The sequence below is a fragment of the Exophiala viscosa genome (assembly GCF_022695815.1).
Source record: "Exophiala viscosa unplaced genomic scaffold EDD37scaffold_3, whole genome shotgun sequence".
NCBI classification, from domain to species: Eukaryota; Fungi; Ascomycota; class Eurotiomycetes; order Chaetothyriales; family Herpotrichiellaceae; genus Exophiala; species Exophiala viscosa.
In genome coordinates, this window is record NW_026944355.1 from 57,254 (window position 1) to 77,794 (window position 20,541).

At 51.5% G+C, this 20,541-nt stretch overlaps 10 protein-coding genes across 10 annotated transcripts; 5 read left to right on the forward strand and 5 right to left on the reverse strand.

Moving 5' to 3' along the window:
- The first annotated feature begins 159 nt into the window (after positions 1-159).
- Positions 160-1,633, forward strand: EDD37DRAFT_307340 (2-hydroxy-3-oxopropionate reductase). The gene is made up of 2 exons (XM_062811279.1): positions 160-690; positions 748-1,633. Exons 1-2 carry the CDS (start codon positions 417-419, stop codon positions 1,419-1,421), a joined length of 948 nt encoding a protein of 315 aa, XP_062671413.1. The 5' UTR covers positions 160-416; the 3' UTR covers positions 1,422-1,633.
- A 251-nt stretch (positions 1,634-1,884) lies between these two features.
- Positions 1,885-3,012, reverse strand: EDD37DRAFT_678641 (uncharacterized protein; the record flags this gene model as incomplete). The annotated part of the gene is made up of 2 exons (XM_062819655.1): positions 1,885-2,455; positions 2,496-3,012. 2 exons carry the CDS (start codon positions 3,010-3,012, stop codon positions 2,256-2,258), a joined length of 717 nt encoding a protein of 238 aa, XP_062671414.1. The 3' UTR covers positions 1,885-2,255.
- Positions 3,013-3,951: 939 nt separating this feature from the next.
- On the reverse strand, positions 3,952-5,878 carry EDD37DRAFT_624977 (SPX domain-containing protein). Its single transcript, XM_062816199.1, has 2 exons — positions 4,261-5,878; positions 3,952-4,206 (listed from the first exon to the last, which is right to left on the reverse strand). Exons 1-2 carry the CDS (start codon positions 5,438-5,440, stop codon positions 4,061-4,063), a joined length of 1,326 nt encoding a protein of 441 aa, XP_062671415.1. The 5' UTR covers positions 5,441-5,878; the 3' UTR covers positions 3,952-4,060.
- EDD37DRAFT_307419 (DnaJ protein, subfamily A, member 5) lies at positions 5,740-7,925 on the forward strand. Its single transcript, XM_062811282.1, has one exon. The coding sequence runs from the start codon at positions 6,039-6,041 to the stop codon at positions 7,668-7,670; it is 1,632 nt and encodes a 543-aa protein (XP_062671416.1). The 5' UTR covers positions 5,740-6,038; the 3' UTR covers positions 7,671-7,925.
- On the forward strand, positions 7,926-9,402 carry EDD37DRAFT_307362 (uncharacterized protein). Its single transcript, XM_062811280.1, has one exon. It carries the CDS (start codon positions 8,181-8,183, stop codon positions 9,336-9,338), a length of 1,158 nt encoding a protein of 385 aa, XP_062671417.1. The 5' UTR covers positions 7,926-8,180; the 3' UTR covers positions 9,339-9,402.
- Positions 9,323-10,187, reverse strand: EDD37DRAFT_307802 (putative arsenate reductase). Its single transcript, XM_062811285.1, has one exon. It carries the CDS (start codon positions 9,980-9,982, stop codon positions 9,467-9,469), a length of 516 nt encoding a protein of 171 aa, XP_062671418.1. The 5' UTR covers positions 9,983-10,187; the 3' UTR covers positions 9,323-9,466.
- EDD37DRAFT_575473 (uncharacterized protein) lies at positions 10,158-13,905 on the reverse strand. Its single transcript, XM_062814390.1, has 2 exons — positions 13,551-13,905; positions 10,158-13,502 (listed from the first exon to the last, which is right to left on the reverse strand). Exons 1-2 carry the CDS (start codon positions 13,620-13,622, stop codon positions 10,392-10,394), a joined length of 3,183 nt encoding a protein of 1,060 aa, XP_062671419.1. The 5' UTR covers positions 13,623-13,905; the 3' UTR covers positions 10,158-10,391.
- A 59-nt stretch (positions 13,906-13,964) lies between these two features.
- Positions 13,965-16,976, forward strand: EDD37DRAFT_307469 (uncharacterized protein). The gene is made up of 2 exons (XM_062811283.1): positions 13,965-14,475; positions 14,526-16,976. Exons 1-2 carry the CDS (start codon positions 14,306-14,308, stop codon positions 16,645-16,647), a joined length of 2,292 nt encoding a protein of 763 aa, XP_062671420.1. The 5' UTR covers positions 13,965-14,305; the 3' UTR covers positions 16,648-16,976.
- On the reverse strand, positions 16,771-17,634 carry EDD37DRAFT_678645 (uncharacterized protein; the record flags this gene model as incomplete). Its single annotated transcript, XM_062819656.1, has 2 exons — positions 16,771-17,278; positions 17,309-17,634. The coding sequence occupies 2 exons, from the start codon at positions 17,632-17,634 to the stop codon at positions 16,810-16,812; spliced, it is 795 nt and encodes a 264-aa protein (XP_062671421.1). The 3' UTR covers positions 16,771-16,809.
- A 1,364-nt stretch (positions 17,635-18,998) lies between these two features.
- EDD37DRAFT_624984 (Eisosome component PIL1-domain-containing protein) lies at positions 18,999-20,443 on the forward strand. Its single transcript, XM_062816200.1, has 2 exons — positions 18,999-19,733; positions 19,790-20,443. The coding sequence occupies exons 1-2, from the start codon at positions 19,212-19,214 to the stop codon at positions 20,186-20,188; spliced, it is 921 nt and encodes a 306-aa protein (XP_062671422.1). The 5' UTR covers positions 18,999-19,211; the 3' UTR covers positions 20,189-20,443.
- Positions 20,444-20,541: the final 98 nt, after the last annotated feature.

Below are 20,541 nucleotides of genomic sequence, written 5' to 3' on the forward strand. Positions count from 1 at the left end.
CTTCTCAGGCTAGTGATTTGGCTGGATGGTGAGGCGGTGCCCCTGTTTGTGAACCCGCATGGGTGATTTCCTGTCCATCTCGTGGTCACCTTTTCCCGTGGGGTCAGCTCTCTTGCATGCGAGGTCACGATGGAAGGGCTGAACCCATTCTATGCCGGATTCCGACCAGATCATCTTCCCCTCATGCTCGTCAAGTTGAATGTCGGGGTTGCGGCAGCAGTACGAACAAGAGCCAGCGAAGAAAGCGTTGTGTTGGCTTTTGAAATGCGGAATATGCGCGCTCCTTTTGGAGTAGAAAAGGTAGGAGGGAGTATCCTCGGAGTGACCCTGCCATAAGAACAAAAGCAATTTTCCACCCAACGCCTTCTGCTGCCACAAAGCTCACCACTCACACTCGCACAGTAACATCCAAGACGATGTCGGTCAAGACTGTAGGTTACATCGGCCTCGGCAAGGCTGGAGCCTCAATGGCATCCAATCTGCCACGAGCGGACTTCCATTTGGTAGTGCGAGATGCCGACCACGCCCGTGAAGAGGAATTTGCGCAGAAGTATCAGAATGTGACCATCGCGGGAGCGAGTGTTGATGCTTTCAAGGACTGCGACGTGATTATCACGATGCTTCCTCAAGGAAAAGTGGTCAGAGAAGTCATTCTAGGCGAGAATGGTATTGCCAAGGGTTTGAAGAAAGGTACGGTGAGGCCCTAAGGGAAGTGCTTAGAGAGCTTGATATTGACACTGTCCACAGGCGCCATCATTGTGGACACCTCATCGTCTTCACCGTACGACACCCAGAGTCTAGGCAAAGATCTTGCTGAGCTCGGCTTCGCACTCGTGGATGCTCCTGTCACTCAGGCGCGCCTTCATGACACCGATACTGGTGAAGCCACGCTCATGGTCGGTTCTGATTCTCAAGAAGCTGTCGACAAGGTTCTGCCCGTGCTACAGGCCATGGCCAAATATGTCTTTCACATGGGCAAACTCGGAGCTGGCCATGTCATGAAGACGCTAAACAATTACACCAGTGCCGCGTCCATTGTCGCATTGTCCGATGCTCTTGTCACAGGACAGAAGTTCGGATTGGATCCGGTCCAGATGATCGATGTTCTCAATGTCGGCACCGGTCGCAACTTTTCGACCAGCGATAGTTATAAGACCGACGCACTACCCAGGAGATATGCTACCGGGTATCAACTTGCGCTCCTGGTCAAAGACATGGGCATCGCGAAGGAGGTTTTCGAAAAGACGAAATTCGAGACCGATCTGCCGGATCTGATCTTGAAGTACTTTAAGCAAGCTCAGGAGGGTATCGAAGCGACGGCAGATCATACCGAACTCCTGAAGAGTTGGGAGAAACGAGCTGGTCTCCAATTGAGGACTGGGACTCCGGACGGCTCATCCGTTACAGCATCAAAGCAGTGATAGCCACGACGCCGGGATAGTACTGGCAGAAGCAAGGTTCAGCTTGCAATGAACTTGACAGGACGAATATCACAATCCCATCAATTTCGAGTTGGTTGCTTGCACGTTGTTCTTTCATTTGACGGCGTCGATGACCCTCTTGCTCGACAACACGACCGTTCCATGTAACGTCGTCAAACCTTGAAGGCCAGGAAAGCTGTAAGGTCAGCCTGCTTCTGGACCTTCGCGATGAGCGCAACTATGTGGGATGGTCTCATTCATGCTGAACAGCCTCCCTATTTGGCCTTCAAGTCGGGCTGTGAGTATCAACTTGAACGAACCCATCATCTTCCTGACCATGTGCCACACCCAGGAGGAAATGGAGCATTGGTGGGACAGCCTGGCACGTGGTGGCAAGATAACGACGCAACACTGCAGCAGATTAGGAGACAAGAACAGCATGGGCTGACAGGGTGTGTCCAGAATATTGACCCAAGGTCATGAACAGTCCTGACCCAGCGAGGAAACAATAAGATGTCGGCGTTCGCCAGGAAAAAGGAGCTGATCTTCGGAGTTCTGGTTGATGTCATCTAGGTGTTGCCGCCGGAAGCGTATTGGAACGAGCATGCACTTGGCTAATGACATAAGGGCAAATGGATCCATTCTGCGTCTTATTACCGCATGCTCTTGACATGTGAATATCCTCGAACTGGGCAACTCTTTGCTCGGAATCGTTGTTCCACCACGCTCACCCATGCTGGTCAACCTACCCATCAGTGGGAAGTGAACTATATCATAACATGCTAGATCAAGGCCTTTCAGGCAAAGAGGCCAACACGGCGTTCTCGGACGGAATCACTCCAGCTCTACTGGGACCCTCGGCATCCTCTCAATCTGATCGTCGGATAGCAACTCATGCTTTGCTGTTGCGTCATTGAGCTCAGCGCGACCATGCGTGCGTGGCAGAGGTCTGCCATATAATTCCTGCTTCTCGTATCCCGATGCTGTGTTGGACTTCTGCTTTCGGTGGAGCCGCTTTCTTCGGAATACAAGTGCTCCAGCACACAGTCCAAAGAGTACTGCCCCAACACCTACGCCCACACCCGACACCTATTTTTGCGCCGGGCCCCAGCTCTTCAGATTGCTTGCTTAGGTCAGAAGAAGGAGAGCTGCCTGGATCTTGGGTAGCTGTTGTGGTAGCAGAGGTGGAGGCACTCGTTGGCGTGGCAGATGTAAGGTGGGTCGTGCTTTGATCGTGGCTTTGAACGGCTACTACGCCGCTTGCTACACCGGCAATATCGTTCCAGGTTGTGCTGGTCAGCGTGAGGGGTGAGATCACTGGGCTGTAGGGTCCTAGCCAGAACGTTATTTGGCCGCGAAGACTCGCTAACGACTCTGTCGCAGGCAGAACGACGTCTGCAGTAAGACTAACGTCTTGAATCTCCGCCCCAGGGGTTGAAGTTGTATCCACAACAGTGCAAGTAAAGCTAAAAGTTTCCGAGGTCGGAAGAGCTGCGATCGTGACAGCTCCAGGGATGGTTTGACTTGTCGTAAGATTAATGCTAGTTGCAAGGCCTATCGAAGCAGTGAACTCTCCTGTTTGATTAGACATCGTGAGATAGCATGGTAGCACCGTCAAGCTACCTGAGGCTGAGGGCAACAGGAGATGATCCCAGCAGCGCTGCGCATGCGCGAAGTGCAATTAAAGCTACCTTTGTGTCGTAAGGCTCTAGCCATGTGATTGATCTTGACCAAGCCACCGCTGTCACTTCGACAAAACGACGGCCGTAAGAGCTGAATCAAACATGGGCCAGTGAGGGTCGAGCACCAGTACTGTGCCCCCTCCACCGCCACCACCCGCACTAATCAAGCCCGGTTGGGTTTGGGGAACTGAGTCGAGTTGCAAGTGTGGCCATGATACGAGGTTCGTTCTCTGACATATTTCTCCGGCGGAATAGCCTTACCATAGCATCCTAGGCAGGATTATGGCTTTCACTTCAATCGCTCCCCCAGGTGTCTGCCAATATGGCTGACCATGAAGCATTGTGCATGTTCAATATTGTATCACCTGTCAGTCCATCAATAGCGGCATCCAATATGTCACCCTCGTATCACGAGCACAAGCAGACAGGTTCACCATCTGAGGAAGTCATCGAGCACAGAGTGTGGCGAGGCTGATCTGAGGGCAGGGCCAGCTAGCTTGTGCGCACTTGTCGTGATCGTCATCAGGGTGACCGAACCTACATATGTTCGCTGTATAAGTCGGATCTGAATTGGCACATACATTCAATCGTTGCGGTTACCTGCACCACTCACGGCGAGGGCCACGAGGTTCAACTTTGAGGGAGATAATTCAGATGGTGAAAATTGAGTGCGGGGAGGAAGGCGAAGATCTTAGGCATAAATCAACTCCCAAGCCCCGGGCAAGGTACTTAACTCTAAGTGCTTTCCCACCAATCACACCCAATGCATTATGCGAGGCCTCACCAGGCCAAGCGAGAGCGATACGAGGGAGTGCGTTGTTGCATGTCTATCATGATCCGTATGCAGAGAAGGTGAAAATCATTCGCTGCCATTGACTATGGACGCTTACCGACTGGTATCATATGCAAAAAGGTCGTAGAAAATTCGTGTACTCGTGAACATTCCCCCAGGCGGCATTACATGACGATGCATTTCTGAGAATTTTCATACTGGGCGCCCCATCGATCGATTCCTGCTTGAATCTCATTTTCCTTTTGCTTTGCCTTGACAGCGGCCGTGAAGTTGCTCTTCATGAATTTCATCAGGTCTTTGTCGAGGTTTTCTGCAAAATCGTTAGCAAGAGGCCGCGCACAACCGATATCGGAATATAACTCACCACTACTGGCTTCCAAGACCACCCCTTCTCGACACATTGGGCACCGGTCCTGCTCCTCCCTCTGCAAAACAACCATACATCGAATGCAGAAGATATGGCCGCATCGCAAACGGATAGGTTTGTAGGATATACTGAAACATACAGGACATAAATAATCGTTCAACTGTGGAATGATGTTCAAAAGTTCCTCCGAAATCGTGAAACATGTAGCTTTCGCCAAATTGTGCGCCATGAAGCGAGAGTGCGTCAGCGTGTTCGACACAGACGACCGTGCGCGTAGGGCGGTGCGTTTGTCGAATTTCTTCAGGATCTTGTTGAGTGCCGTGTTGTTGATCTCTTGGAACTTGATCAGTCGGAGCAACTTGATATTGACGCGCAGAAAACGATCCAACGCAGAAGTGCCCTCTTTCCCGAGATGGAGGATTTGATTCTGGTGACCCGCCAGAGCCTTGTTGAATTCGGAATACTGCTTCTGGGCATGCACCGCATCTCGTGCACCTGCATCAGCCTCGTGAGAAGACATGAAGATCTCGGCATCGGTGTAAAGCTCAAAAATCGTCCTCCAAGCCTCGATTTCTTGTTTCGATCGTTTGGATCTCGAAGACCGCAGGGCACGCAGTTCACGACCCAGTTGAGCAATTTCAACCTCCAATTGACTTCTTTCGGAGTTTTGTAAATGATCGAGGTCCGACAGCTCGCGTGTCAATATCTGGAAGAATTCCGAGTCTGACGTGAGTGGTACCTCGACCGTTTCGAGGTGCTGCTCTTGGTCGTCTGGCATCATTTCCTTCATGCTCGCGACCGATGGGCGGCGACCATCCTCCGATTTTGCAAGGCGTTTGAGTATCCGTCGGGTGTCCGGACTCAACCAAGCATCCATGGGGGATCCATCTCGAGGATCAATGACGATAGTCAATTTAGGCGTGAAGATGAGTTTCTCGTTGCCGTCTACCGAGTATTGTAACCTCTCCCCCAATTGGCCATCGATCTCTGCGCCGCCTGTGTTGACATGTTGCCACAGCGCATCAAGAGTCTCCTTGTCGAGGCCCAGACTGGCCAATTCCTGTTGGACGCGTTTGATGCACTTCTTCAACTTTTTGTAGGAAATGGCGTGGTCAATCCAATCGCGCGGATACTCGTCGCGGGCGAGCGCCGCCTCAAAGCCTTGACCAAACTTCATCGGTGAGATAATCCCAGTGGTCGAACGGAAGACAGCTTAGCCTGGAGAATCGACTGGGTCAGGTGGGGGAAGAGAAATCCAGTCGATGGTCATCCTTCGTTGTGTGGGAAAACGAAAAATGATTCAGCGTCTTTCTCCGGATTTCGTGCCGTATTTATCCTTGATGAATCTTGTTTGGGGCCAGGATGGATGGGGGGCGGATGATATATCCCTGCCTCTAGACCGACGTCGATGCCGTTTCTTAGGGTTGACGATAGGCGGGAACGGGGCGACCGAGCCATTAAATTGCCACCTACGATTGTCTGGTTTATCTGGGCGGCGCCCGTCAATTGTCATAAGGGAAAAGTCAAATTGATCTAATGGCAATTGGCAATTGGCAGACGGGTGACGGTTAAAGAGTCAATCGGAGATTTGTTCCTCCACAATCTTAACCGAGCACGTGACTGAGGTATTTTGCGCGCAGCCTGATGTTGATGAGTTGGAGAACGCAGCAGTCGATCATCTGCAAGGCTTGATTTTCCACCTTCTAGAATACCATCCACAATAATTGATCCGGGGATGTCCTTCTGCGGGCGTCCTCCTGAATTGCACCTCCATCATGGGGCAAGGACAGTCCACCGACAACGCCAACGAGGTGCAGGAAGAAACCCCTGCGAAAGCGGACTATTATGACCTTCTTGGTGTGGAGAGGACCGCAACCGACGAAGAGATCAAGAAGGCTTATAGACGGAAGGCACTCGAGTTTCATCCTGATCGAAACTATGGTAACGTCGAGGATGCCACCAGACTATTCGCCGAAGTCCAGTCCGCTTACGAAGTCCTCTCCGACCCTCAAGAAAGAGCCTGGTATGACTCTCACAGGGACATACTCCTACGGGGAGACCAAGCGACCGGCCCCAGCGCGGACGAATTTTCGTACAATATCCGTATGACGACCGCCGAGGAGGTATTGAAGTTGATGATAAACTTCAATGGTCGGATGGAATACAGTAATGCTCCTAGCGGATTCTATGGAGGGTTGAATGACTTCTTCAAGCAGCTCGCGAAAGAGGAAGATATTGCTTGCCAATGGGAGGATCAGGACTCCATGGACTATCCTGAGTTTGGCCTAGACACCGATGATTACGACGACGTGGTGCGGCCCTTCTATGCCTATTGGAATGGGTTTGCGACACGGAAGAGTTATGCTTGGAAGGACCAATACCGGTTGTCAGATGCCCCAGATCGAAGAATTAGGCGGTTGATGGAGAAGGAGAACAAGAAAATACGCGAGGAGGCCATCCAGCAATATAACGAGGCCGTCCGGTCCCTGGTTGCTTTTGTCCGGAAACGTGACCCTAGAGTGCAGAACAATCAGAAGTCCGAAGCGGAGCGACAAAAGGCCCTGCGCGACGCAACTGCTGCACAAGCAGCACGCTCGAGGGCAGCACGACAGGCGAAACTGCAAGAGGATGCAGCAGCGGTACCAGATTGGGCCAAGTCAAGGACAAGAGATGAGCATGAAGGAGCCTTTTCGAGCGAGTCAGATATCGAAGAGCACGAGTACGATTGTGTGGTCTGTGACAAGACTTTCAAAAGCGATGCTCAGTACAGGGCACACGAAAAGAGCAAGAAGCATGTCAAATTGCTGAAACAGTTGCAAAAGGGGATGCGTGATGAGGGTGCGAAGTTAGACTTGAGGGGCGCCGAGCAAGCAACACCACACCGTGAAGATATTGCCGATGAGGAAGCCAGCGGAGAAAATGTGCCAGAGCAGCATCAACCGATGGAAGTTGGCGACCAAGATGAAGACGAGGCAGAAGAGCAAGAAGATGCTCCTGCTCCCAAGGAGAGGCCGTCAGCCAACGGCACAACAGGGAAGACGGACACATCACGGCCCGACTCTGACGAGACTGATGACGACTACGCATCTCGATCTGATGTTGAGCAACGGCTGGCCGGGGGTCCGCTGGCCGGACTATCCTCAAAGATAGAAGATATTAGTCTGGAGGGCACCCCATTGGCATCGGAATCCGATGGACCTGCGCAGCCCAAGATGGGCAAAGCCAAACAAAAAAAGGCAAAGAAGGCGGCTCAAAAGGCGGCAGACCAGTCAGCATTCCAGTGTGCCGTATGCAAAGCCGAGTTTCCTTCCAAGACGCGGCTTTTCAATCACATCAAGGACGAGGATCATGCTGCCCCGGTTTCTCAGACAAAGAGCGTGAAAGGAGGCAAGGGAAAGAAGAGGTAACGCTTGTCTAGATTTATGCATAGCGATGGCGTTTGGACATAACTAAGATACCTATTCGCGCGCATCATGAATGATACCATTGATTGCTCCAACCATCCTATCTCGCTTGCATCTGAGGACTCGCGTAGGTGTTTCATGTTGAGGGTTTGGTGTATCAGATGTGCCGAGGCAAGCCTCATCCAGACCCTCAACTCCTCCATCTTCACCGCACTTTTCGACCTAATCGCTCCAAACTGGTATAACCTCGACGTTGAGTCCACTGTTTCTGGTCGAAAACGGACAATGCATAATCTCGCAAGAGGATCACTATTAGAGAAGGGAGCTTTCCACCTATTCGCCAACATTGTCGTTGATAAATGTTGACATATCGCCGGTCAACACCTGAGGCACCGCACATGTCAATGAAAACAAACATCAACAATTACGATCATGCTCACCTCTTGAGTCCGAACACTTCCTCGCCCAGGATAGCATCCTCAGGTGACACAGCCACGTGAAGGGATCTCAACCATGGCGGACACCCGATGCGCCGACCCAGACTTGCAACTGGACGTGGACATCATGATTCTAGAGTACACCCTCTACAAAGCAGTTCAAGCACAATTCGACCTTGCCTCCAGTGGACACCAAGATGAAGCCAAAGCCGTCGAATCCACACGCATCCTATCCATCTTCGACTCGTTCATCCAGATATTCAATCAAATGCACCCATCACACGTGAAATCTCCGGACTTTTACACAAATCTTGACATTCTGGAATTCCTGGTGCTACTGTCCAGTCGCTCAGCGAAGACCACTCCTTTCTCAGCAGACACGCCTAAAAAACTCCATGACCAGACGATGCGCAATCTCGACTCCCGTCGCCAATGGCTCGTTGCCCGGGAGCACTACGTCCAACGAAATTTCGAGACCAGGATGCAGCAGGACTTCGAAGATCAAATCTATCATGCATGGACAAGCCGCCCTATCTTCACGCAGACCGCATCACAATGCAATGACCAGCCTTCTCTTTTCGACCTCCTAACCCGCTTCGTGAGCATTTCAGCCGACTTCTCCGCACTGACTGGCCAGCACCCCAACGACAAATGGATGGAAATAGCCTGTGAGTTCATACTGCAGGCCAGTATGGAAGCATTGCAGTCTCGCCTTGGCGCCGGTATCTATGAAAAGACTCAACCCGGACTAGACGACTGTTTCGCATGGGGTTACATTTCCGATGACCTCCTCTACGCGGACGACGAACAGACAGAGTTACTTAATGACCTCTTCCGCAATCCGGAGACTGGAACCACCGAAGGCCCACGCTGGACCAATCTCCGAGCGCAATATCTCTCGGAATTGTCTATCGCGTTCGACGTCTCGGCGCAGTCGCAGGCCTGTCGCCTTGACCGGCTGGCGAACAAGTACCCGCTCGCAAGCTATCAGGAGGGTCTGGTGTCCTTCATGGCCAGCCTCTGGAATATATATTGCGAGCAGTTAGGCGGAAAGCCTGTGCTCTTGCAGATTGAGGAAGGGCATCTCAAGACCCTTGGGCTCGAGGGGAGGGAGTTTGATGAGTTTATGGTCAGAGTCGGGTTGAAGGACGGTGAAGGTGGGATTCTAAATTTGCATTTGGGTATGGATTTGGATTGTGTCCAACGAGGCCCCCGGGGTGCAGCCACAAGGTGATCCCAGGACACGGGTCAGGCCGAGTATATAGCACACAGTACAGCTTCATGTAACAAGACCAAGGCAGGTTACGGCACCAAATACGGTAATTTGTGTGGACGCTGAATGCAGCGACTACCGAAGGTGAACTACGAGTTCGTCTTCCAGACCTTTTCATCAAACCCGTCCATCCACTCCGTATACGACTCACCACCTTTTACCCACCCCTTGATCCCGCCCTTGAGAATCACACTCTCAACAACGAAGTCGCCAGCAGACTCCTGTTCGGACATGGACGTGGAAGTGGAAGTGGACTTGTCCTGTATCACATCCGCCAGCCAACCTGCCGCTCGCGTACCTCTTCCTGCAGATGACCCGCAATAAAAAATCACGAGGGGTACCTTTGCCTTTGTGACGAGCGCATACAAAGCCTCGAGACTCGGGTACAGCGTTTGCGCGGGGATGTTGATTGATGAGAGAATCGTACCGCCCTCGTGATCATTTCGCCGTAGATCAACAAGCAGAAAGTCCTTCCCGCCACGCTCACGCGCTTGCAGACGTCCGAGAAGATCTTCAGGTGATATTGATTTCGGCTCTGTTGTTCGTGGCACCGGGAACGCAGCGTGCCAGGGCGGTTCTTTCTGTGATTGAGTTGTGGTTGTCATTGCAGCGGAGGACAAGTATTGAGGCAATCAAGCCCGTTTGCTGGTCATGAGTGCCGTGTCGACTGTGATTGAGGAAAGGCTCGTATAGCGTCGACAAGACCAATGAGCAGAGGGTGCTCTTGCACGTAGAATCAATTGACTAGAGTGTAGCTTACCCTGCTTGTATGTATTGTTCGAAACGAAAAGGGAGGTCTACTTGGAAGCACCATGGAGGGATATGCCGAGGTACTGTACAGCCTTGTCCACCCGTAGAGCATTGTAGCCAGCCTCGTCCCGTGTGCTACTACCACAACCTGCGAATGATTGTGAGTAGTGCAAAACTTTGTAACAGTGACTGTAAGAGTAACGATCCATCTCTGGAATACTGGGAGGCATACTCGATACAAGCTTCACTCTATAGCCATTAACACTAATACGCAGCTATCTTCCTAATCTTGACTTTGTCGTTTGAGACAAGTTCATTTTGATGATCTGCATTGCTTTCCGCTCCGGTGTCATTCGTATTGTCGTCGAAGCCGGACTTGCTGTCCTTTTGCTGCTCTCTGTGAATGTCTTTGTCCACGATCCGAGCAACTCGTGCCATCCAGTCCGTTTCACGTGAAAGGAAGGCATCAACCTCCTCGTCTGAAGGCCAGCCCAGAGGCTCACAGAGATCCCGAGCCTGTCGAACCATTTCTGGCTTCACGGTCAAGGGTGTCTCGAATACATTCCCGTCCTTGTCGCCGGGCTTTGCCGGACTGCCTTCTAGGAAGAGCCGGATGATGCACAATAACGAGCGGAACAAAGATTGATCTCGACCGCCATCGCCCGTTGCACGTTGTCCGTCTTGCGGTGTGTAGCTGTCGGCATGTTGGTTGATCCACGCCACCAAAGCTATGATCCCCTCAACATCACTAGTCGAGACTAGAACCCTGAGCATCAGCCTCAGATCGCTTCCGTCAGGATACTTCAGGATGGGAAGCTTCGAAGACGGAAGGAAGGTGTCGGTTGGATGGCCATAGATGGCACGCATGAACACCGACTTGGTGAGCAGTCCAAGTCGTCGGGACGGTATGTGGAGACGGCGTTGGTTCACGTCTCTGACAAGGAGGATCATGATACCTGCCAAATGTCGAAAGGATTCGAGGTCTGCATCTATATTCGATTTTGCATCACTTTGTAAAGAGTCCCACAGAAGACGCCAGATTTCCTGTTTCATGACACGTGTATCGCTATGGGACAGGGATTGACTTTTGGACTTGTTGTTGACGTCTCGAAGACAGGCTCCAGCTCCTTTAAGAAACGCGTTCCAAGCACGAATGTCAGTATTTCTCCCAACAGCCAGAAGTTGCCATGCGTATCTCAAGGGAGAGACAGTTTGTTGGTTGCTTCTCTGGGGGTTTTGATCCTCACTGGACAGATTGACTTTGATGGAAAAGGTTGAATGCGTATGATAGCCATGCCTGCATAACAACCAGACAAAAGCTGCTAAGCAAAGACCAGGAATGCGATCGACGGCGTCGCGGATGATGGTAGATGGATACTTTTCAGCATGCCGAAGGACGTCTTTCGTCACGGCATCCCAACGACTGTCGTGAATATAGGACAAACCAGCTTCTATGTTTGGAGCATGATCCAACAGATTGCTCAAAAGACTGCCTCCTGGAAAAATGCCGGCCTGTAACATGTCCTGGTAGAATTGATCCACGCTAGGAAGCTCCTTTTCGACATAGATGAGATCTCGCGGATTTGTAGGGTCTTCGAACACCTCCTTGACGTCTCCTGGAAGGTATTTGGATCCCAAACCTGATGATGCTGATGCAGTTTGAGCGAGTAGCTTGTCAAACATTGCAAAGTACGGTTGATATCGTCGTTTGGACACCTCTGTAGATTTCTCATAGGCACAGAAAGAAGCCCAAGCTTCTCGTTTTGTTCTGGTAGCTCGAATCCGCGCGGCCCACAATTCTGCCGCATCATGAGACTGGCCGTCAAGAGAATTGGTTGACTGCCGTGGAGTAGTCCAAGGCTTCTGTTGTCGCATCAATAGTGCTCGTGTTTGAATTGTAGGGCTCTTGTCCGTGTCCCACCCTGCCAAAACAGCAGCACTTTGGTCCCACAGGCCATGGGTGTACCCTGCTTGATTCATCCGCCTCAGCAGCTTCATAACGCGGCTGTCCCTGCCGGGATACTCGAGATCCTGCTCAATTCCAGATTTGATACGTCGCCATGGTGGCCATGCTGGTGATTTCGCATCCGCCCATGTCCTTTCATGGCCAGTCTTTGGGTGGAGTAATTGCACAGCTGCGAGCGCACGATAACCTTCACGTGTCAGGGGTAACTGGGGCTTGAAGTTAGCCATGAGCCTAATCAACGCAAGCTGTGCATTTTGTTGCATCAGATACGTGCTGAAGGGCGTCCTGAAAGTGGATAGAGCGATCAGCGAAAGAAACCGGTTGAAAATGTGTGTCAACCGTCTCAGTTCAGGGCGTTCGAGTGGACGATCTTGACCTAGGTAAAAGTCAGAGAACAGATGTTCAATGATCAAGCTGATGTCGTGGAAGCAATCCGGAGCCGCTTGACGAGCATGTCGGAGAAGTCGAACCACCAGACACACTCTACTCGTCCACAGCCATCCAGGATACTGCTGCGCTTCTTTACAGCATTGGACGTCGCTCAAAATGCTTCTGATGAGGTCCTTGAAGGCCATCTGGCTGATGTTCGCAGCGCGCAGGATCTGCAAGAGGACGAACTTCGGGATTCGACCACTCTGTGTCCCACTAGACTTGTTTGCCAGAGCTATATATCGGCGCACAGCGACTTCAACGTCCCCCGAAGAGAAAACCCAGGCCCAAGCTGCCACGTCAGTCGCTTCATATCCGAGCTCGGCAAGAAGTTCAAGGTTCTTCTCGTAAAATACGCTGCGTAAGGCGCTCGCAAGATGTGGTTCGACGTCGGGACTGTCAAGAGAGATTGCTGAGTTGCGGAAAGCTGGTTCGACGTGGTGGAGATAGTCAAGTACCATGCCACGGAGAGGTGTGGACTTCCTGAACGACAATGTAGCCGGATGCTCAAGCTTGCGAACGTTCTGTTCCCACTCAAGAGGATTGACGTATGATAGGTCGGCTTTCTTGTGGCGAGCATGCGAAGGCATGAAAATGGAAAGGAGATTGTCGAGCTGCGTGCCGAGGAAAGAATTTTGATTACCAGTCCGTCTACTGGCGCCATTCGAATCCAAGGTCAGCTCTGTGGCGGCATACGCTTCAGTCTCTTCTTCGGCAAATCCATCATCATTGTCAGGGAAATTTCCTTGCTCGTTCAATTGGGGCCAGCCTGCGAAGTCGTCGTCGTACAGACTGATCGAGGATGTAGGTATCCGGCGCCCCTCGCTTCCTGCCTTCCCGATCCTGTTGAGTTGCGGATCATCCCGAGCAGAAGGAGTAGAAGGAGTAAAAAGATTCGGTGTCTTCGCGGAGGACGAGCTATGTCGGACTCTTGATGATCGTGTGACAGTCTGGTTGTTGGAATAGGGTATTGTGAGCACCTGCGAGAGCGTAAGACAACATCCAGGAACGATACCAAGAACACGTACACATTGTCGCAGGTGGCAGTGCTGAAGTGCAGCAGGAGAGCGGGAAAGCGAAATGCGCCCGATGATGACCATCCATTGATGCTTCAGCTTCGACTTCGAAGCGGCTAGACCGGCGAGTGGTTTTGCTTCGTGTCGCTATATCAGCATCGAAGATAGCCTTGTGAAGCCCCTCTCAGAAAGACAATCACTAGTATAGTTTCTGTGCCTGGCTGTCGCAACAAATGTACAGCGAAGAATGCGCTGCTGCGAGGAGCGGATCACAGCCATGTTTGATAGGCAGTGAAAGCGGGCCGAAAGTCCTCATGCGCGCCAAGCCGAATCTGGACAGCAATGAACACGGACAGATCGCGCCCTCTCAAACTTGAATGAAAGGAGTTTTCATAAGAAGTTTGTCTTTCTGACTGGATCGAAGAGATCGTTAGACACGCCAAGAAGGTGCATCCTTGCGTGCTGTACGTTGTTGTCGAAGCCGTTGTCGTGGACTTTTACGCGTTGCGACTGTATTGCGCAGATCGACCCTTGCAAACTGACTGCGCTCCATCCTGCGAGTTCCTCCCTCCGATCGCGACAGAATCGCATTTCGTGTCAGGACAAAGAGATTCGCAACTGCCTGTGCACAGATTCGCCATTCCTTCCGATGTGCTAGGAGCAGATATCTGGGTCTGCTCGCGACCGAGTCACTCAATTATCCCTCAACACCATAAAATATATCATCAATACCGGTCGAGCACATCGAAGGAAGTCTGCGCGCGATCATGGCAGAAACCAACGGAATATCGAAACCTGAGGACAGTACCTTGGGCTCGACTTCTCACTTGGGGAAACGCAAACGCACGCCATCTCCTGAAGTTGCGACTTCCCCTTCAGCCGTCGAGACCTCCCCATTACAAGCTGCTTTGGAAAATGTGTTACAACTGCTTCGCAAGTATGTATTGTGTTGAAAGTGTTTCTCCCCTCATCTGACATATTTCGCAGACACGACACAAAGCCTTCACTTTTGAACTATCCTCTACAGTCGTCCGAGACAGAAGCCCCAGATTTGAAAAGAGCGCGCCTTACCAAGATCGAATCCTCAAGCGACACCATCGAAGAAAGAATCATTGCAGGGTCCTACAAGTCCTTTGATGCACTCAGACAAGATGTGGCCGCTGTCAAGACTGCAATCTCCAACGACTTATCCACGTCGGATGTCAAAGGAGAAGAGGTGCAGGAACAACTGTCAAAACTGGTCGATCTGCTGTCTGTATATGAATCCAAGACCTCCAAAGCACCGAATGCCGCTACAATAAAGACTGAAGGTGAAGATGTGACCAAGTCCATTCCTCTCACCGAGTCTCCCCGGCATCTCATCTCACTTGTACCCTGCCAGGCGAACGGAAGGACTCAGATTTTGTATTCTGGCTTGGAGACTCGAAGACCGGAAGAAGACGGTGTTGTATCCGAGGAGTTTTACAGATGGGATCCGCCGGAAGGGTTCAAACGACAGTTCCAGATCACCGATTTCACGACGCTAGGTGGTGATGCGCCCAAACAGAAGTTACCGAAGCGACAGTTTGGCTCCGTCTTCCAGCCTGCCAACCGACTGAACCCGCTGAAACCACCCCAGCTATCCAAAAATATCGCCGTTGGCAGCACTCTTGACTTTGTACCGTATCCTGATCCGACCCGGAACGACATCACCGCGAAAAACTACAAATTCACTCAACAGGTTACTGGGGCTTGGATATCGTATGGTCAAGCTAGCGAGCAAATGGACCAAGAGAGCAAGCGGCTACAAACCACTGCCAGTGCAGCTGACCACAAAGCGGCGTTCGCAGCCAACGGTTCGCGGAAAGGAGCCGAAGTGACTGGCGAGGCACTATTCCACTCGGTGTATTCAAGTTTCGCTCCGAGCATTGACAACACGAGTATGTTCAGAACGCCTTCTGATGTGCAAAAGAGGACTCCCTTGATAGCTGCGCAAGAAAGAAGCCGTTATTGGTGGTATAAATACGGCGACGAACGCTTAACAAGTATCTTCAGTGCAGAACAGTCCGAGGACACCCAGAGCGACATGAAAGAGCAAGAAAGCAAAGACAACGAATTCGCCGACACTGTTGCCAATTTCGAGCCAATCCCGGAAGAAGACTTCGGGCCTACCAAAGAAGACAAAGATGTAGATGATGTGCTGGAAGAAGTGTCAGCATTGATCGAAACATTGAGTTCGTATCAACGGAACCGCAGCCTCGCCAGCAACATCTCAAAACCGCCAAACGCCGAATTCGACATATATGAAATGCTCCGAAATCAACTAAGCATATTGGTCTCGTCATTGCCGCCCTTCGCAGTGGCCAAGTTGGATGGCGACCAGCTCGAAGACTTGAATATCTCCACAAGAATACTGGTTGAGGCGCCCGATTATCCAGGAACAGGACAGGTTGATGATTACACGTGGAGACAGCAAATCAGCCGACAAACTGCTGCTGCTGCGAGTCGTCCAGCTATCACTCCTCAAATTCGCCCAGCTTATGCCCAGGCACAGCCCTCGTACAACACGCAGGCTCGTAGTTACAATGCTTCAGTACCGGCAACGGCTGCATACGGTGTCAGAGCACAAAATTACCAGACCCCGACGGTGCCGCGGCCTGTATACTCGGGAACACCATACCAAGCTTCCGCCACTACATATCCCTCGCGACCAACAATACAACAGTTCCAGCGACCCCTTCAGAACGGTTATGGAAGTCATGGAGCGAGTACTGCACATGCACAGACTCCTGGTTTCGCTCGCCAACCGAGTCAACCGAACTACCAACAGAAGGCTCAGGATAACAACCTTGTTGGGAGGTCGGCCTCTCCTCAGAAGCCAATGGTCAATGGACAGAACTATCCGCCGAGACAATATTCAGGTCAGCAAGCCCAGACGCCATATCCGCTTCACAGACAGAGCTCTGGCACGCCAGGTACACCAAATCCAGCAGCATCGACCGCAGCGGCTTTTCCACGATATTCAGCTACGCCAGATCGAGCCAGCACAGAAGCAGGTGGTCGGCCTTCGACTCCATCGGCAGCAGCGGCGGCGGCTGCTATTTCGCAGACAGTAGAGGTTTCTCGGTGATGCAGATAACCTAATCAGATGATTGCCGGGTTGATTTTTGTATGATCATATCACGATGTGTTCGTGTTCATATCACTTCAAGAGTTTGGACGGGAGGTTTAGGGACGAGACGGATGGTCCAGAAGTCGTGGATCCGCCGAACACTTGTCCTGTTGCGGTCACTTAGAACTGGGGCAACGGCGTGTATTCTGGATCCCTCGTAGCGTGGACAGTCAAGCTGGCCATCTCGCCCTGCAGTTCTACAACATGGTTGAAATCATCATGTGTTCTTCTTGCCCCTTTCTCCGTGAGAAAGTGCCATCTTATCTTGTGGAACTGTTTGCGCTTGGTGATGATCTTGCCCGCCACTTTGAACTCTCTCGGTTTGTGTTTGATCCAGTAGCTATCGGACTGCCGGACGACCCGTAGCTGTGCGTGCTTCTGACAGATGTCGAGCGCGGCCTGGCACAGGTGGCGATCGTAGACCTTGACCTTGTGCCCCAGAGAATTTGAGCCGGTGCGGATCCAAGCACGGCTGCTCGCCAGGTCGATAGTTTCGAGGCCACTGGTTGCGAGCCGTTGTTCGGGTTTGGCGAGAGACCAGGCAAAGTCCTGTAGTTGGTCCCAGTCGAGGCTCAGATGGCGGATCAGGCTGAAGTTGGAGAGGCCGATATTGTATTACAGTAAGGACACACCTTCGCGGGCGGCGCAATCGAAGATGTTGGACTTGTACAGGACGGGGAGCGATTCATGGTGGATTTGTCGACAAATGCGCAGAATTTGAGATGATAGGCCTGAAGCGGTGGGTGGGCGGAGGAGCCATGGTGTTTCCTTGTCCTCTTTGGTGTCAGAAACGAAGATGAAGGCGCCCTGCGAAGCCGGTTTGGCGGGCTCGATCTTGATCTCTTTACGGGAGTAGAAAAGGTGCGTGTAGATTTTGAGGCGGATCTCGGTTGGAAGTTTCATGAAAGGGCTGGTCACGGGGGGGTTGCTGGAGGGTGAAGTCATGGTCATTGACTATGTTGTCGTAGGGTAAGAAGTCTGAATAGCGTCGCAACAGGGGAAGGTGGTGGTGTTGGTTAACACTTGCGGCTCAAGCAGTTTCGGAAGGACGTTGGACCTGCTTTGCCATGGAACGGCGGGATCTGCCTTCATTCGTGTTGACCCTGGTCTCGATTTCTAGTGGTGATACGAGGTTCATTGGACACCTTCACCGTGGCATATGCAGGTCTGGATCGTGAGGCCGTCATGCAGTGAACCTACTCCGCACCTCAGAAACACCCATGTTACCAAAAGTCTTCATTTGAGGCTTTGCCGGCTACCGAAGTGTGGACGCCGTTTGATATTAGTGGTGAATGGGCCTTCAACCGCCTGAGTTGTGGAAGCCATCTCCCTCGCCCAGCCACCAGTACAAGAATGATGTCGGCCCAGTGTCTTGGAACAAGGACAAGGGCAGCAAAAAGGTGTATTCGCTCATCAAGTGACGCCTTGTTTGCCTGCTATGAGCACGCTACGAACATATTGATGTATATGATGTGGCAAGATGTCTCCTATGGTCTCTCTTCCAACTATTCAGCCTGGTGCCGTGTTCTGTACTGTTGCTTCTTCCCTATCATCTGAAACAGCTGACTTCGGACAACTACATTTCAAGTGTATACGGTGGCTATCATTAATTCACCTTTCATCGAGCATCTTATCTTGAGCAGACCATTCGCAAAGTACTTTCAAACCATGTGTTTCGGCGGCGGCAGCAAAGAAGATATGGTGGTTATTCGTCGACGCGAGGGCGCCCTGCGAGAAGAAAAGCCTCGTCAACGAGAGGGCTCCCGTCAAGCAGAAAGCGTTCGTCAACGCGAGAACAAGAGTCGCCAATCTCGAGAATATGTGTCTCGCCCTGAAGTTGCAACATACAAGCGAGAGACAGTCACACGGCGATCAGCTTCGGCCCAACGCCCGGCACGCTCCAGTTATGATTATTCTTCGACCAAGTCCTACCAAGACCCGAGGCGCAGTGAGAGCAGAACTCGGGTTATCAGGGAGGGAAGAAGGAGTCGACAGTATCATGACTGAACAGAGGTTGTGGACTACCTGATTTGAAAAATCTGTCCACGATGTCAAGGTTGGAAGTACATATAGTTATGGCGCCGGTATTGTATGATCTCATTGATGATTTCGAATGGAGTGTGGGAGATATCTGGTACATTGAGGTCAAGATGGCTTTGTTATTGTATAAGTTAATATCGATCAATTCATTTTCGTTATCTGTGCGACTACATTTTCGAGTACCACAGGATGATCGACAGCATAGGTTTGACAATGATAACGAATTGTCAAACCATCGATGGTGATTGTGGTGGCGGCTTTCCTTGATTCTGGAATGTCGTCTTGCCGACCCCTCCAACCACATACGTCACCGGTTGTGTTGCTCGCATTCCCACTGTTTTCAGTTCATCCACGCACGATCACAGCTTTGCTTCATTCACATTCCTTTTTGTACACATTCAGAGCTTGCTAGAAGTGCGTCTGACTCAAAATACACCGGTACTTGAAGATAGTCAAAGAAATCCTCAAAAACATCCTCCATCATGAATCGCGCCCTTTCCATCCGATCCCGCAAGAAGGACGACCATTCCAAAGAAGCTTCCAAGCACACCTTCTCCATTTCCACCCTGCGCGGCATCCAACAAGCCGAGCTCTCCAAGAAGCTGTTCAAGCTCATCAAAACCGAGAACCATGCTATTGGAGCCTATGAAACCGCAGGTCGCGAACGCCTCTCCATTGCTTCGCAGCTGTCCGACTGGGGCGAGTCCACTGGCGACGAATCTATCTCGGACGTTTCGGACAAAATCGGTGTGATTCTTTCTGAGATAGGAGAACAGGAAGATCTATTTGCGCAAAACTTGGAGGACTACCGTTCCGTTTTGAAGCAGATTAGAAACATCGAGTCAAGCGTACAACCGAGCAGAGATCAAAAGGCCAAGATCAGCGACGAAATCCAGAAGCTCAAGTACAAAGAACCCACAAGCCCAAAGCTAGTCACTCTCGAGCAGGAACTCGTGAGAGCTGAGGCTCAGAACTTAGTTGCCGAAGCTCAACTTACGAACATTGTAAGTATCCTGGGAAACGGGACCTTGGTCAGATTGAATGCTAATAATTGCCATAGACACGTCAAAAAGTCAAGGAGGCCTTCGACATCAACTTCGCCGCCACGATTGAGCGAGCCGAGAAGCAGATCATTCTCGCCAAGTATGGTCGTCGTCTGCTGAACCTACTTGACGACACTCCCGTGGTGCCAGGAGATGTGCGCCAGCCTTTCGAGCATGGTGCCGAGGCCAGAACGATTTTGGCCGACGCAGAACAAGACCTGCAAGCATGGGAACCCCAACTTGAGCCCATTCACTCGAACGCGGGAGGGCTAGGAACGGGTGCCATGCCCACAGGAGAGTCAAGCACTCGAGCCACCTCCGAGGCCCATGGTGAATCATCACTATATGCTGCTGCTACAACCGAGAAGCCCGCAGCCGAGTCACAGGGAACACACTTGGAAGCAGCGACCGCTTAGAAGGTGGAAACCTGGAGCGCGGAGCAGAGACTGGAACGGGAAAGAGGTGGTGACTGACAGGCATGTGGTCTTTGGTGTTATCTTCCTCGCGTAGTGATATGAGATCGGAGGGGCAGCAAAGGGGGAAGAGGGGGAGGGAAGTTATAGAAGCGACCCTGGAGCAGACTGGCTTTATGGTTGGTTGTACTCGTACTGGCCCGAGGAATTGATTACTTTGCTTTTGATATCCCTGAATACAGTATTCTTATTAGTTTATCCGCGGTTCTCGCAGACTTGCACGAAGATTGTTGGATCCAAAGACTGTAAGCGAATCGTCCACTCAACGTCCGGCAAGCCAGCGCCGAAATCCTCGA